Genomic DNA, 17,732 nt, shown 5'->3' with positions numbered 1-17,732 from the left:
TTGTTGATGTTCAACTCAACCATAAGATGAGATTAATTACTGGGTGCATAAAATCTACACCTATTCACTGGCTACCAGTTCTTAGCCACATACTTCCCCCACACTTACGACGACAAGAAGCTCTCATTCGGGAGTATAGTAAGATCCTGCTAAACTCCTCTCTACCCATTCATGCCTATACCTCTGATCTCTTAAGATGTCGATTAAAGTCAAGAAATCCACCACTCCTCACAGTGCTTAAGCTGCTGGCTGAACATCAGAGCACTATACAAAAGTGGATGGAAGCAAGCTTCCGGTGGCGACGCGACGCCGAAGACAGCCATTTTTGGGCTGCCCGCTCTGCAGCTGTGTTTTTCCATCGTAAACAGTGCCGATCAGCTGTTTAGATGGATTTGAAGCCCCCTCCTCGGGAGAAGAGGAGGGGGTGAGGCCCCAGGTAGGGGTTGAGCTCTCCGGGGCCGCCTGAGCTGAGAGTTTGGGCGGCTGAAGGATTGAGCCCCCCCGAAGCCTGGGTTGCTCCGAGCTGCGCAGCGCCCCTGCTCCGGGATTTATGGAGCAGAGCCAGGCGTTAGCAACCACCCCTGCCGAAAGGAAATACTTTTGATTATCAAGATGCAGGCAGAGCGGTACAGGAGGTCAAGGTGATGTGGACTCTTATCTTTACTCTCTAGCTCAATGGATTTTATAGCTTTAAAGTGAAAGTGCGCAATAAGTGAAAGTGGGGGAAGATGGCAGCTAAAACCTCTAAAGCTCTTCGGAGTGCGGGGTCTTCCCTGGTGCAACAGACCTCATTGCAAGCTTTGCTTCCTCCTGCACCTCCTCCGGCATTGACGCTTAAGGATTTACAAGATGCTCTTGGAAAGCATTCACAATTGATGTCTGACATGATGGATGAAAAGCTGAAAAAGTTGGAGGAGAAACTGGAGAAGATGGAAGAGAAGTTTAGAGCAATGAGGGTGGACATGTTGTCTATGATTGAATCTGTAGCTGAATGTGTGCAACAGCTGGATGAAAAAGTGAAGGATCTCAGTCAAAAGAACTCTATATTAGAAGCAAAGGTATCAGAAAATGAAAATATAAGGGATAAAATGGACGGAGAATTGAGCCTTGCTCAGTATCATCAGATGCAGTATGCTATTAGAGTCAGGGGTTTAAAGGAGAACTGTAAAGAAGATTTAAAGCAGCTGATTTCTGAGGCTCTGGAAGGGGTATTGGGCCAGCCAGCATCTGAAATTGAGGGAAATATGGACAAAATTTTTCGTGTAAATTCATGGATTGCAAGACAAAGGAAGTTACCCAGAGATGTGGTGGTCTATTTTACAAAGAGAGTAATTAGAGATGAAGTTATTCAAGCTGCCTATGATACTAAACTGGTAGTGGCTGAGCAAGAAGTCTTGGTTTTAAAAGAGATTCCTCCGAAGATTTTAAGGAGAAGGAAAGATTTTGCATTTTTAGTACAGGAACTTAAGAAATGTGATATTAAGTTTAGATGGGAGATTCCAGTTGGACTGGTGGTGACGCATGAAGGTAAAAGACATCGTTTGGTTACTGTGGCCCAGGCACGTGATTTTTATAGCAATGTGTTAAAAGCAACCCCCCTATCATTTTTGGAAGCTGTTAAGGGATACGGTGAGGGAAAGCTTCAAGATGTTGCAGACAGACAGATAGAGGACAATGGTGTTGGAGGGGATCAAGATACAGTTTCATTGGATGTTGCAGGAGGCCAGAGGAAGACCCGTGCCGCCCTAAGAAGAGCGAGACGAGAGCAAGAGCAAGACCAGCAGATAGTTATGGAATCTCCAAAGTGTATTTACAGTGAAGATGTGGGAGGGGCGCGGTCCAAAGAAGTTTTGGGGGTCATGACAGACGTGCTCCAAAAGTTTTGGGGCGTTAAGATTGCTGATTAAATTTTTAAATTAGTATCTTAATGGATTAAATTTATCATAGAGGAGAAAGAAAGTTTTTTTTTAATATTTAACACAATTTAAGATGGATGTTATTTGCTTGTTAGAAAAGTATATTAGGGTTATGGACTAAAAGTGTGTGTTGAACTAAGAATGGGTATGCAAGCTCCTAATTAACAACAAGTTGTCTTACAGATTGCTTAACCCTTTTTTTTATTCTTTTTATTTGAACTCAAGGATGACTTGGAACTGCGAGACATTTGGTGTGATACATGCAAGAATTATTTTTGATTATGGTTTAGTTTGGTTGGAGATTATTAAGGTTAATAGATAGGCGCTTTTGGCGTGTAACTGAGAATTTGTTTATTTTTTTTCTTTGAAATTAATATGAATAAGGACTGGGATTAAGAAAATCTATTCTGAGTAAAGCTCCTTTCTGTTTTTCTCTTTTTCTTTTTTACTTTATTTGTAATATTAATATTGTTTGTATTCATTTTACATGAGCTAGAGGGAGATAGAACTAATAGTTTATTGCTGATAACATAGGGGTGCTTATGTTTGTTTTTTTATTTTATACCCTGTATTTAGCTCTGGGAAGTCGGGGGGGGGGAGGAGGGAATGGGGGGAAGGGATAGGGAGGGTTGGGTGGGGGAGGGGGGATTAAAGTCAAAATGTATTGTAAAACTTTTTAAATAAAAAAAAAGTGGATGGAAGCATGGAGTAGCTATACCTCCCAAGATATTTCTGAGCATATTAATCCTAATAGTATACCTCCAGGATTTAATCTACCCCGAAACATATGGGTGACATACAATAGAATTAGAATGACTCATGGGGTGTGTGCTGATTCTCTGTATAAATGGGAAAGACACCTTCAGCACAATGTGATTGCGGGGCTCCCCGACAGACTATCCAACATATAGTGAGGGAATGCACTAATAGAAGATACCCAGGAGATTTTAAGGACTTCCTCTGCGTAACAACGGCAGCTACTGACTGGATCTCCAAACTCGACATTAAACTCTGAAATGTTATTTCTGTTTTCCTCTTAGGTTTTATAATTGCTTCTTTTTTTAAAAAAAAAATTGTTTTAACTGTTCTAACTTGTAAATATGAAGTGCTTTTAATTCTGTGTGTGACCAGCCATACGCTAAATAAATAAATAAAATCTCACTTTGGATCAACGACATCTTTGTGTCACACCTATGTTTCATATCCTTATCCTTGTCATTGGTTTACTAATTTTTTAGTTCTTTGTTTGGCTTCTTTGTGATTGCTCATACAACATTTCGCTTATTATTCTTACCTTGGACTTTTATCTATGACTCCTCAATTCTAGTTTATTTCCTACTTTTGAAAACTGTGACAGCCACAACCTTCCTCTTGGGTTTGCTAGAGAATCAGGAGGAGGAAGTTTGTGATACTTCTCCAGTTTCTGCCTCTGCGCCTGTTTCAACAGCAAATAAAGGATTTCGTTTGCATAGTTATTGGTCCAGAACTTTTAATCCTGAACTTCTCAAAGGAAATGAACACAAGTAGAATAAGTCAGATTCAGTGAAAATTCTCATGTGCGTAAAAGGAGTAATGTACAGACATTCTGATAGGATCAGTTTCTGCTGAAGAACTAATTTTTCAGAAGTAGAACTAACCCAACTTTAATGGACTATGAACTAATAGACTATGTCTGATACAACACTGCCATCTAGTGATAGGAAAGAAAATGCAGCACTTTTATCTAAACCACATTCTAAATTTATACAGGTAATCCTCAACTTAAAACAGTTCATTTAGTAACAGTTCAAAGTTACAATGGCATTGAAAAAAGTGACTTATGCTTGTTTTTCACACTTATGATCATTGCAGTATCCCCATGGTCATGTGATCAAAATTCAGACGCTTGGCAACTGACTTGTATTTATGATGGATCCATGGATCATGTCATCACCTTTTGTAAACTTCTGACAAGCAAAGTCCATGGAGAAACCAGATTCATTTAACAACTTTGTTACTAACTTAAAAAATGCAGTGATTCACTTAACAACTGTGGCAAGAAAGGTTGTGAAACAGGGCAAAGCTCACTTAACAAACGTCTCACTTAGCAACTGAAATTTCGGACTCAATTGTAGTCGTAAGTTGAGGACTATTTGTATACAGTAGAGTGGCTGCAAAAAATTGGAAGGAATCCGTTATTACTTTCCCAACTAGCAATATTTATTAAAAGGAATAAGTATGATAGTCAGCAAAGATGGTTCCATACTCCTTTTTTTGTCATCATATATTAACATAGCTCTTCTCTTACAATATAGAATAGCATGAACTCTTTGAACTGGGCAATGCAATTTGTCAGGTAAATGTATCTGATTGAGATACGTGTTTTTTTCATTTGAGAAAATAATGTATGTGAATTTTTCTATAATTTTTATATTTACTCTATTCCTATTTTCCTAATTTCTTCTCTATTTTTTCCTTTCTTATTTGACTACTACTTTGCTCATTAGCAGGAGCTCATAAACATTTTTCCATCTCTGTGGAAATTGTACAGGCAATTTTAAAGCTTATTACAAAATTTGAAAGCTTATTAATAAAAGCAGAGTCAATTTAACTGTGCATTTCAATCTTCCAGTGAAATTGAAGCACTGTAAGAGTGTTGAATTTTGGTTACATCACATTCAATAATTATACTTAGAATATTTAGAATTTTTGTATTTAGAATAACTTGTGGTAAAAAGGATCTGTGACAGACCACTCAGTTCAATTGCTCCATTTTCTTATAAATATTTCTTTACTGAAAATTTGTTCCATATTTTCCCCAGACGTAGCTATTAGATGAAACTATTGGGGTTTTCCTATGCAACTCTGTAGGCTTAACCTCTTTTTTCTACTTCAAAGTAAGCCATGCCTTACTTTTTTATTCAAACGAGAACACTGGAGTTTTATTTGCTGAACTTCATTTACAGACCAGGTTCACAGGTTTATCATTTTGGCCCTTTCTGTAAAATATGCATTATTTCTAGAACATGCATCATAGCATGGGAGAGACTTATTGGCATTACAGGTAGCCATTGAATTAGAGCCATAATTGTAGAATATCTGACGTAAGTCACTGTGGTTGTAAGTTACAACTGTGGTTGTAAGTGAAATCATCACCTGATTGGACCCGATTTTATGACCAGTTTTATGATGGTCATAAGTTGAGTCACTTTGTTCGTAAGTCAAGTCATGTGGTCACGAGGAAAAACCCACCTTAACCAACGGCACCTGATTGGTGCTTGAGGTGCTGATTGGTGGTTACCATTCTGCATGCTTGGCAATCTGTTTGCAATTACGTAGTTGAGGTGTCCGATGGTTATGTGACTGCCTTTTGAAACCTTCCCTGATGGCTTCCCACCAGCAAAGTCAATGGGGGAGCTGCAGGAGGTTGCAAGCTGCTCCTGCAGTTTGTTCCCACTCTCCCACTTTTTCACCCAAGGAGCTCCCAGGAGGCATGGGGATCTCATGCTCCCTAGTGACCATCTGCCTGTATTACCTAGTTAGTGCCCACCTGTGACAATTACCTGCCTGTTCATACTCCACATACTCATTTGTGATAGTCATCTGCCCATAGCAATTGCCCACCAGCCTGCTTGCATGGAACACAGTTTCAGCAGCACAAGCAAACATTTCTGGATTCTCTCCTTTTCCCACATCATGGTCTCATGAGCTCATTGCTTAATGACCCTCGTGGTCCTTGTTTAATAATGGTAATGGTAACTGCTGGGACTGCTGTTGCTAAATGGCACAGTCAGGTGATGTCGTATTTTATGACTGCATTGTTTACTGACAGAAATTCAGTTCTCAATTGCGAAAGACGACCTGTGGTTTATTGCACGTAATTGTCACTTACTCACAGCATTCTTCAGCAACAGTTTGAAGTTACAACAATGCTGATAAAGGTAGGTTTATGACCGGTCCTTGAACTTGCAGCTGTTGCAATAACCCCATGGTTCTGTGATCATAACTTGGGTGCTCTACAACCATCACACATTGACAATGATCTCAGCACCCTGTCCATCCTTAATTAAGCTGGATTCACAATTATGATAGCAATTATGACTCAACTTAGGACCACAGTGATTTGACTTACTACCTTTATAAAAATAGTTGTAAAATCAGAACAGGTGATGATTAGTTGGTTAGGTGATGACTCAATTTAGACCACCATGACCTACAATGTCAATTCCAGTTCCAACTGTGCTCATAAATAGAGGACTATCTATAACACCAGTAAGTCTCTCCTATCACATTATTGCCATTTGCTATTTTCCGAGCTGATTTGTGATAAGCAAAGTCAATAGGGAAAGATGAGGTTACAAGACAGCTTGCTTAACAATGCTTAATGATGGCAGTGGAACTGAGGGAAGGAGAGAGAGAATAAAAATTATACTTAAGCAAACATGCAGAAACTTATTTTCAGTCCAAATAGATTTAGTTGGAGGTGAATACTGATAATTACAAGTGTGTGTTTAAAAGGGAGTAGAAAAATGTGAATCTAATTTATTGGCAGTTCAGTAATAACACACACACACACAGAGAGAGAGAGACAGAGAGAGAGAGAGAGAGAGAGAGAGAGAGAGAGAGAGAGAGAGAGAGAGACAGAGAGAGAGACAGAGAGAGACAGAGAGAGAGACAGAGAGCAAAAATTAGAGCAAATACACTAAATCAACGTTCTTTAAGTAATAAATCAATAATTCCTTGAATACAACTTTACTGAAACCTTTTCTTGTTTTATAGATAGCAATAAAGATATAATCAATGTTATTCAAAAGGAAGTTGTTTCATTCTGATTTGAAAAGCTTATGTTTCTTCTAAGACATTATTGAGAAAGAGAAAGCTAGTAGAGAGATTTGCAGGAAATTCACAGTGAAAAAATTGCTCTTCAAACATTGCTCAAACAGGAATTTCCAGAGATGTCAGTGCCAAGTGACATCAAGTCCTTGTTAGATATTATAGACTAATAAGGTGTTGTTTGGCTTATACAAACACTTTTTCAAACTGCAAATGAAAAATAAATCTTGCAGATACTGTATTTAAAATATTTTCCTCAAAAAATGTTCTAAATGAGCTTAACCAGAAACAGTACATAACAGCATATGTTAAACATGAGTAATGAATAATAACAATAACAACTCTGTAATTCATTAGTGGATTTAACTTTGACAAGGCTGGGTTCAGAGTGAATTAAGCCATTGTTTGTCAAAAAAGCAACAGTTAACTAAATTTGCAAATTGATCATCATTTTATATAACATGCTAAGCCACCTACAAGCAAGCAACGTTATGGCTTGTCAATACGAATCAATTAAATATGAAGAAAGCACTGATCATCATAAGAAATGAGATAAATGAGAATAGGTGTCTGTTCTTAACCACGAAACATGCATTGTGACTTCATGATGTAAGATACAAACTCTGCCACTTCTGTTGAAATATTGTATGCAAATGTGTAACAGACAGACTTAGCATCCCAATGTCATACAATACGAAGTTGATGAAATGTGCTTCCCTGTGGATGCCTATGTGAATGGGGTAGTTGGAATGGCTGAAAGGAAAGAAATGGTTATATGTGAATGAAATAATCCCATCAAAATGCAGGGCTTTTTTTCTCATAGAACGCTCAGAACGGAGTTCCGGCACCTTTTTTGGATGGAACCTTGTAGGGTAGGCAAGGTGAGTTGTATGACATGTGTGTGTTCCGGCACCTTTTTCTTTTACAAAAAAAGCACTGTCAAAATGCAACCATATATTTGGAATTATCTAGTGTAGGGAACCTTCTCTTGAATGAAGGCAAATATACGTGTCCCAGGATAACGTTGCAGGATCCAATCTGGGTTGGTCACCGGGACTCAGAGGTTTAGTCTTCCAAGCTTTCAGACTCATGCTGGAGCCTATCCTCAGGGAACTTCTCTCTAGCACTGGGGTCTGCAATCTTGACAATTTTAAGACTTGTGAACTTCAGCTCCCAGAATTCCTCAGCCAGCTAGCAGAATGCATGCTTTGGGGTATTCTCTCTGTGTTATTTATATAGTGCCTGGCTGTTTGTGGCTTTTTAGTTGCTGATTGGGGTGTTGATGGCTAGCTATTAAGTTATTGGCTGTTGTTTGCTTCTGCTGCCAAGTCCTCGCCCCCTAAGTACTTGGTAGCACACATTCCGCTAGAGAGAAGTTCCCTGAGGATGGGCCCCAGAACAAGTCCAAAAGCTTGGAAGACTAAACCTCTGGTCCAATTGACTGACCCAGATTGGATCCTGAAACCTTCTCTGTTCTACAGAAGTTACAGAAAAGAAATGGCTTTATCAAAAATCATAAATATAGTTACCAGTTTCCTAGAGACAACTGGCATTGATCTAGGAAATTCTCCGAGATATTTTACCATAATTATTTTTTTAAAAAAAATTTTTTAGGTACTTCATGGGAAGATTCACATAGAATATTAGACCATGATTTAACATACATACATCAAAATAAACAAATCTCAGTCAACGTCTAGATGTTCTTCCACATGGCTAAGAAGACATATTAACTAGAATTCAGTATGAAATTCATAATTCTCACTACATGCAAAATACATTTTAAAATAAATTATACTAAAGGCTAAATAACACGGCTGCAATCTTGATTTGTTTAAGATTTTTTTAAATTTTAGACCACAACTCTAGATTTTTAACAAAGGCATCAAGTAAAACAAAAATGATTCTTGGTACATTCTTCCTACTCATTAAACATCATTTGTTTAATGCTATCTTAATTCTTAATGCTAAACGCTAATCATTTAGCATTCAGAACTAGTGCTATTACTTAGCATTAAGATCTACTGCTATCCAAAAGCACTTTTTTCAACATTATTTTATTTATTTATATCCCAACTTTATTATTTTAATAAATAACTCAAGGTGGCAAACATACCTAATATTGCTTCCTCCTCCTATTTTCCACACAACTCTGTGAAATGAGTTGGGCTGAGACAGTGTTTAGCTCAAAACCACCCAGCTGGCTTTCATGCCTAAAATAGGACTAAAAATGATTCCTCATTTTTCATCAAGATGGGGTGATTTCTACAATTACACAAAAATGGTTTGTACAGAATATTGTTACTGGAAATTGACAGCAAAAAGTTAGAATTTTCTTTATTGCTTGGCTGCATCTATTTGGTCACAGGAGTTTTGTAGCCCAAATCTAATAGTACTAAGGCATAGTAACAACCGCCTCAACAAATACATAAAATGCCTCACCGAGCAAAAGCTCCTATGCAACAACACTATTGGACCACAACTCATGCAAAGATTAAACAGAGCCATTGAATGCAGAACAACAAACACAAGAGAAAAGAAGCACACTGCCCTGCAAAGCAAGCTATCCAGACTAACAACCAACAACCCCCACAACAAGGAACAAACCTGGATCAAGAACTTATCCAACCTCCAACTCAAAGATGAAGAACAACAAGTAAGTCCTGACAAAAGGACTCAACTTCAACCACAAAGATACGCTAAAAACAGAATTCCTAGCAAGCCTCGAATATGCCTTAAAATTGAAAGAAGACAATTCAAAGTGCACTGAAGATGTCCCGTCCCCCCCTCCCCCAATGGAGATGAAACATTTGCAGCCAAATCGCCAAGCTTGGAGATCAAACCCACAGCCCAACTACCATCCCGAGCTACTAATATTCAAACATACCTCAAGGCATAGTTTGTTAATTACGATTTTTTAAAAAAAGAAATAGATTCTTTTTACAAAATGGTAAATGTAAACTGTGTTTTTACAAGCTACAGTGCTGGTGAAACTTTGATATGATACACTTAAATGACTTTAGGTTAGCACTGACATGCAGAAGAAGCACAAAGCTGATATTCAATGACAGAGAAATATTGATATTGTTGTTTATCAATAAAATTGACCAACTTTAGGTCAATACTATGTACTTTCCTGTTTAAGACACATTTTATGAACAGTAATTTTCCCTTGGGGATTTATGATTAGATGATACTAACTACATGGTTCCTAATGTCACCACACAAATGTTACGAATGTATCACAATTGTGTAAATTTACATATTACTCTTCCCAAAACCATATTAAAAAATTATGAATAGTGAACTACAATGGTACAATAGTGAGACAAATCCACATTATTTGCATCAATGTCTTCTGACCCATTTTATGAGAGACAGTTTGGTGTAGTGGTTAAGATACCAGACTGGAAACTTCACTCTAATCCCACCTTAGACAGAAAGCTTTTAGGCCAGTCATTCTTTCTCAACCTTATAAGTAGGGCAATGGAAAGTCTGAAATATTGCCCAGAAAGCTGCAGGGTCAAGTCCAGTCAGTTGCCAGGAGTCAAGACTGACTCGAAGGTACCCCGAAATGTGAAAGTTATAAAAAGTTATAAAAATTTAATTAATAAAAGTTTATTCTTTGACCATGATGAACCAGGCAATCAACTCTTTTGAAATATTTCCGAATTTTCATCTACATGAAGGCCTAATACTGTAACCTTGGTGCAGGAGAGCCAGGTCAATGAAGGTCAGGAACTTTAAAAGTAGCTTATGAGAGTCTCAGCTGAAATTATGCTTTAAATGGCTTCATAAAGTTCATTACAGGTAGTCCTCGACTTACAACAGTTTGCTTAGTGACCATTCAAAGTTATAACGGCAGTGAAAAAAGTGACTTATGATGACTTTTTACACTTATGACCATTGCAGCATCCCCATGGTCATGCGATCAAAATTCACATGCTTGGAAACCGACTCACATTTATGACAGTTGCAGTGTCCCAGGTTCATATGATCCCTTTTTGCAACCTTTTGACAAACCTAGTCAAAGGGGAAGCCAGATTCACTTAACAACTGTGATACTAACTTAACAACTGCAATGATTCATTTAACAACTGTGGCAAGAAAGATTGTAAAATGGGGCAAAATTCATTTAACAAATGTCTCACTTAGCAACATAAATTTTGGGCTCAGTTATGGTCGTAAATTGAGGACTACCTATATTATTATTACCATTACCATTCATTTAGTGACCAAGTTACAACAGCACTGGAAAAAAGTGACTTCTTTTTAAATAGTCTTTACTTTAATATTCACACCTTTTAGCAACAGCACTTAGACTTACATATCGTTTCATAGTGCTTTTTACAGCTCTCTATAAACAGTTTATAGAGTCAGCATATTTTCCCCAACAATATGGGTCCTCATTCTATTGACCTCGGAAGGATGGAAGGCTGAGTCAACCTTGAGCTGGTCAGGATCGATCTCCTGCCTTTATGGGCAGAGTCAGCCTGCAATACACTCTAACTCCTGCACCACCTCAGCTCATAGATCTTACACAGCTGATACATCTTTTCCTCAAACATCGCAAGCAAATAAGCATAGGCAGAATAAAATATGGAGAGAATGCCACTGAACTGACAGACTATAAAGAATTTGCTACTTGGAATATTTTGCTTTAGCAACTATTGCACATTTTTAAAATAATTTTATTTATAATATAAAATATGAAAATACAAAAGCAAATAGTAAGGAACAACAATAGGGAAGTGTGGAAAAGGGGGGGGGGAAGAAAAAAAAGGTCTTGACTTCTGACTCCCTCTGTTGCAGTAAAATAAGGGATTAACATCGAACCTCAACTTTTTACATTTCTTTAGTAGTATGAACCAGCTATTTCTATATGAACAAATCAAACCCAGGGGTGTCAAACTGCCCGCCTGCGGGCTGGATGCATCACGCCGAAACCACACCCACCCTATTGCCGGCAATGGGCAAGAAGTCGTGATGAGTCGCGACACGTCATATGACATTGCAAGTTTGACACCCCTGATCTAATCAATAAAATCCAAAATCATAGTATCATTTTTTTCCACCTCAAGGAAAAAGTCCAGAAGTGGTTTCCAAGTAGAAACAAAGTACTTATATTCTTTTCTTTTATCAAAACAGTCAATTTAGCCATCTCTGCTAAAGTGACATGACTGATTTTTACACTTATGACCATTGCAGCATCCCCATGTCATGTGATCAGACTTTTGCCATTTGTGACCTTCCCAGCTGATTACTGACAAGCCAAGTCAAGGGGGGGAGGGACACAGATTCACTTAATAACTGCATGGTTTGCTTAACGTTAGCAGTTTGAAAGCACGTAAAAACGCAAGTAGAAAAATAGGGACCACTACGGTGGGAAGGTAACAGTGTTCCGTGTGCCTTTGGTGTCTAGTCATGCCAGCCACATGACCTTGGAGACGTCCTCGGACAAGCGCTGGCTCTTCGGCTTTGAAACGGAGATGAGCACCGGCTCCTAGAGTTGGAAACGACTAGCACGCATGTGCGGTGGAACCTTTACCTTTACCTTTGCTTAACGTCTGCAGTGATTCACTTAATAATTGTGGCAGAAAGATCATAAAATAGGGCACAAACTCACTTAACAACTGTCTTGTTTAGCAATAGAAATTTTGGGCTCCATTTTATTTATTTATTTATTTATTTTTGGGACTTATATGCCGCCCTATCTCCCAAAGGACTCGGGGCGGCTAACAACAATAAAATACAGCAATACAAAAGTTAAAAAGAATTAAATTAACAGCCCCAATAAAATAAATTAAAATTGAAATTAAAAATTAAAAAACATTTTAAAATCCCTGTCGTCAGTCCAGGTCAGCCTGATGGAAAAGGAATGTTTTAAGGCCACGGCGAAAGGACCGGAGATCCAGGGCCATCCGGAGCTCAAGGGGAAGTTGGTTCCATAGGGCTGGCGCTCCCACAGAGAAGGCCGTCCCCCTGGGGGCCGCCAGCCGACATTGTCTAGCTGACAGCACCCTGAGGAGGCCCTCTCTGTGTGAGCATACTGGGAGATGGGAGGTCGTTCCCGGCAGCAGATGGTCCTGCAAATATCCCGGGCCTAAGCCATGTAAGTACCAGCACCTTAAATCTCACCTGGAGGACAACCGGTAACCAATGCAGCTCACGCAGGAGGGGTGTAATATGGGAGTATCGGGATGCTCCCATCACTACCGGCGCGGCCGCATTCTGCACCAGCTGGAGCCTCCGGGTGGTCTTCAAGGGCAGCCCCATGTAGAGAGCATTGCAATAATACATACAGGAGGTAACGAGTGTGTGAGTGACTGTACGTAGGGCATCTTGGTCCAGATAGGGGCGCAACTGGCGCACCAGGCGAACCTGGGCAAATGCCCCACTGGCCACAACTCCTATATGATCTTCAAAACTGAGTCATGAATCCAGGAGGACGCCTAAATTGCGTGCCCTATCAACGGGAGGTAACACCTCTCCTCCCATAACCAAAGATGGAACCTCTTGGACTAAATAAGATGCCGGTACGTAAAGCCATTCAGTCTTGGCCGGGTTGAGCTGGTGCCTGTTCTTCCCCATCCAAATCCGTACCGCTTCCAGGCAATGGGACATCACGTCGAGGGCATCACTGGGTTGGTTCGGGGTGGAGATGAAAAGCTGGGTATCATCAGCATATTGATGATACCTCACCCCGAAACCATGGATGATCTCACCCAGCAGCTTCATATAGATGTTGAACAGGAGGGGCGAGAGTACCGACCCCTGAGGCACCCCACAACTAAGGGGCCTAGGGGTTAACCTCTGCCCCCTGCCAACACCGTCTGCGAACGGCCCAAGAGGTAGGAGAACCACTGTAAAACAGTGCCTCCCACTCCCAACCCCTCAAGACGTCGCAGCAAGATACCATGGTTGATGGTATCAAAAGCCGCTGAGAGGTCTAATAGGACCAGGACAGAGGTGGTCATAAATCAAGGATTACCTGTACACATAAAGTTTTGTTGAATTAATCTCATCTTGAGATAATTTAAAAATATGCTTGATATTCTTTAAGTTTTCACTACTGGTTTTTTTTTTTGAGCATAAGTTTCCAGCTCCTTACCATAAAGTGTTTGCAAACCGCTATCTACTGTTCATTAATTGCCTATTAAAAGTTATAGGTTTGAAATTGTCCAAAGCACTTTTCAGCATTCACAGTAATTTAGAAGTTCGTCTAGATGCGGCTAATGTGTCTGGAGAAAATTGTGAAGTTAAAAAAAGAGTTCAACCGAATACACTGCCATTCCATAGTATTAGACAATCCAAACTTCACTTGCAGGATCTCAAACGGTTTAAAACTTGAAATAAGTTGATTACAGTATGAAAACACCTAATACCCCTACCAAATCCGATAAATTTCAAAAGAAACGTTCAGATATGGAATGAACTTCAAAATGGAAATATCTTTTGATATTGTTTGGTTGTGAAACAATAATGTCTCCAGAGAAAGAAGTAACCGTCTTCCAATCTTCTCGGTATCGCTGATAAGGAGATGAGTCCTTATCGACATTTTACAATCTTGTTTACCAGCTCGCATGCCCCACCCTCCTTCTATTTTCGCGGTTGAAGAAAAGGAGGAACTTTGGTTATGCACCACAATTGAGACAAATCCCCTCCCCTTTTGCTGGGCGAGAAAAGAAAAGTAGATGTTTTTCTGCAGTTGCAGCGTGGCATCCTTTCGCGAGCCTGGTGGATCCGTTTCTTCCAGTTACTTGCTCTCTCGCTCTCTCTCTCTCTCTCATTGGTGCTGCTGCTACTTATGAGATCACTTTGAAAAGGTGAGTCCCAGGAGGAAGGCAAAACAAATCGTATTTTGAAGCCGATCTACCGATCTGTTAATATTGCAGGCTTTGAATCATTTGAATTTCTAATGCAGAGTTTGGTAGAGCCGACTCCCATTCAAATGATGGCTTTTGGCGCGAACCTACTCGTGCTACACTCAAAACCAGCAACATTACAGAAAATGACGGGGAGAAGCAATAGATTAAAGTAAGACTGACAGCTTACCTTGGCTTTTGCCCCGTGGCAAAGTTCAGATCAGAACGGGGTGAAGTGGGAGGTCAGCCAAGAAATCTTTAGACCCGCTTCATTTCAGATGAGAACGCCTGCCTGGATTTTTCGTGGGATGTTTCCGTAGAGTCATTACTTCCACTTACCACGCCGGAAACAGAAGCGAAAGTGCAACCCTCGTAGGGAAGGGCCTCCATTCTGTTTGCAAACGCAAGCAGAATTAAGACACGTGGGCGGGGAAGACTCCGCAGTCTGGTAACGCGGAGCTGAGACGCCTGCCTGAAAATAATTTAGATCAGGGGTCTTCAAACTTAGCCCTTTTATGACTTGTGGACTTCAACTCCCAGAATTCCTCAGCCAGCATACGCTGGCTGAGGAATTCTGGGAGTTGAAGTCCACAAGTCATAAAAGGGCCAAGTTTGAAGACCCCTGATTTAGATGTTCGACAGGAACTCTTTTTCCCTTTGGAAGGAAAACCAACACGAATAGGTGCCCCGGACCCCCTGTATATCCCCGGGTAAGGGATGAGAATGCTTGGTTTTAAGCCTCAAACTAAATATAGTTTCGTTTTTTGTTTTTAAACTAAAGTTATATCTTCTGCAATAGTTTTATGCTGCCTTTGTGGTTTTAATTTTATGTGCTGCCATGACTTTATAATGATGATGGATAGGGGTTTTAAAAGCCATAACTATCCCTTTAGGTCTCCCCATAAATGGCAGTATTTGAACCAATCAGATAAATCAATACTTCCTATGTAGTAAAAAGCAGTAAATTGAAATCTAATCTGAAGATTTTTTTTTCCATATTTGAAGTTTACTGGGACCAAACCTTGTAGCTTCCATCCCTGTCAAATATTTATGATCCCCATCAAAATGGACTTTGCTGCTGAGACAGGACATAAAAGTGAAGGCAGGACATAAAAGTGAGGCATAAAGAAAACGCATGTATAAGTTAGAAAAGAAAAAGGAAATGGAAAATGCCAAACCCACGAGTTCATCTGTCTCACACCTATTTAGTCAAGCATAGAGCTGTGATACTTCTAATCACGTATGTCTCGTTTGTAACTAACCACAAACACGGTGCTGGAAACTTAAGTGCTTCTTCAAGGAATATGTGACTTCGATCAGTAAAAGGTTGCAAGATATTCAGCTAAATTCAGCATAGCAACAAGGGGGGCTGGGGGCTGTATGACAAGGGGAGTTGGGGGCTGTAATTCAAGTAACCAATCAATGCTCATAAGTTACATTTCCGTGTTTTGCTACTTTTGAAGACTATATATGTACTTCCTTTTCCATGAAAACGTGTTCAGACATTGATAATGCTTTTTGCTCTGAACCTTTTGCACAAAATAAAACAAACTTCTTTTGATTCCGGAGTCTTGAGTGTCTTGATTCTGCAACACTGCAGCATGTTTGCTTCCATTTTTGGTGGCAGATTTTTTTTTGTTCTTCATGAGCCTTGGTGGAGCAGTGAGCTAATGCCTCCTTAAGTAACACCAGCTGCCTGCAATTATTGCAGGTTCGCATCCCACCAGGCTCAAGGTTGACTCAGCCTTCCATCCTTCCGAGGTAAGTAAAATGAGGACCCAGATTGTTGGGGGCAATAAGCTGACTTTGTAATAATGCCGCTTGGGAGGTGTGTGAAAGCCCTAATAAGCAGGCATATACATAGAATGAAGGCTACTGTTAAGCACATTGATTTGTGCTTAGATTGTAAGCCGCCCTGAGTCTTCGGAGAAGGGCGGGATATAAATGGGATTAAAATAAAAAAAAATGAACATCCAGCAAGTGTGCAGCAATTTGATTTTAAAATGATTTTAATATATACTTTGTTCTTTTAGGATTTTCTGAATTAGTACAGCCATGTCTGATTTTGAAACTGGAGATACTGAAGAGACTGTAACATGTCTGAAAATCACTATTTATCATCCAAAACAAGAAGAAAAAACAGTCTTTGGTGCTTTAAGATTCTGTCACCAACAACAGCTGAGAGCAGATGACACAGTGAAATTTGGAAGAGATTCAAAAATCTGTCATTTTCACTTTTTAGATTCACGGGTTTCACGTCTTCAGTTTGGACTTCAGTTTTTCAGGTACTTCAACAGCTCAGAGTTTGGTTTTGAGATTAAGAATCTGAGCAAAAAGGGAAAGTTAACTGTGGACGATGTTGAACTGGCCTATCTAAATAAAGTCAATCTACCAGATAAATGTATGGTTTGCTTTGGAGATTACCAGATGTTATTGCAAAAACAAGAAGGACAGTGTGAAGACTACTTTAACATCTGCTTTGAATTGTCCAGAACGTCACTGTTACAAGAAAAAAATCTAGTTTTGAAAAAACCAGTATGTGAAAGTAGCAGTTCATATTGCCACTCTCCAATAGAGATGGATGAGAGTGTATAAATTGGAAAATTCCATGAAAAACAATTTCAAACAATTGTGTATTCAGTGGTCAGCTTTACCTTGTATGCTATGGTAGTTGAAATGATATCTGTACATCCATATTTGTATCCTCACCTGCATTGCCAATAGATTAACATATTTCTGGAACTACCCGAGCCATTTGATGAATGGCTAGTCATAACAATTGAATAAATATTGTTTCAACATTGCTACCTTTTGGTATCTTTGAAAAAATCCCTTCCTTCCCTCCATCAACCACTCATAGCAGCTATTTCTCTGTATTTAGATCCAAGTTGTACTGATGTTTGTACTAGGAACTTAATGCTTCCATTTTTCTCTTCTTCTCTCCCAACATTTTCTTCTACATCAGGCATGTCAAACTGCCGGCCAGCGGGCTGGATGCATCACGCCAAAACCACGCCCACTCCATTGCCAGCAATGGGGAAAAAGTCGCGATACATCGCACGATGTCGCGAGTTTGACATGCCTGTTCTACATTATGTCTCTTACTTATAAAAGCATTTGATAGCTCAGTGTTTTAAAT

The 17,732-nt window shown here is 39.5% G+C and overlaps 2 protein-coding genes across 4 annotated transcripts in view; one reads left to right on the top strand and one right to left on the bottom strand.

Annotated features, from left to right (window-relative positions):
- Positions 1-15,032, bottom strand: part of ALPK1 (alpha kinase 1) — a 76,872-nt gene extending 61,840 nt beyond the window's left edge. For both annotated transcript variants that reach the window (XM_081332938.1, XM_081332939.1), the window contains exon 1: positions 14,784-15,032. The gene's annotated coding sequence lies outside the window, so the exon portion shown is untranslated. The remainder of the gene's footprint in view (positions 1-14,783) is intronic.
- On the top strand, positions 14,377-17,606 carry TIFA (TRAF interacting protein with forkhead associated domain). 2 transcript variants are annotated; one of them, XM_081332944.1, is made up of 2 exons: positions 14,377-14,554; positions 16,627-17,606. In XM_081332944.1, exon 2 carries the CDS (start codon positions 16,649-16,651, stop codon positions 17,186-17,188), a length of 540 nt encoding a protein of 179 aa, XP_081189070.1. In that variant the 5' UTR covers positions 14,377-14,554; positions 16,627-16,648; the 3' UTR covers positions 17,189-17,606. The 2 variants fall into 2 exon arrangements, with proteins under 2 accessions (XP_081189070.1, XP_081189071.1); XM_081332945.1 differs by having other exon boundaries at positions 14,553-14,765.
- Positions 17,607-17,732: the final 126 nt, after the last annotated feature.

Source organism: Vipera berus, assembly GCF_964194415.1.
Source record: "Vipera berus genome assembly, chromosome: 7".
Lineage (NCBI taxonomy): Eukaryota > Metazoa > Chordata > Lepidosauria > Squamata > Viperidae > Vipera > Vipera berus.
Note: the sequence above shows the minus strand (reverse complement) of the source record. Positions and strands in the feature narration are given on the sequence as shown.

Excerpts from the sequence above, each read along its gene's own strand:
- TIFA (XM_081332944.1), top strand. The coding sequence starts at position 16,649 with ATGTCTGATTTTGAAACTGGAGATACTGAAGAGACTGTAACATGTCTG.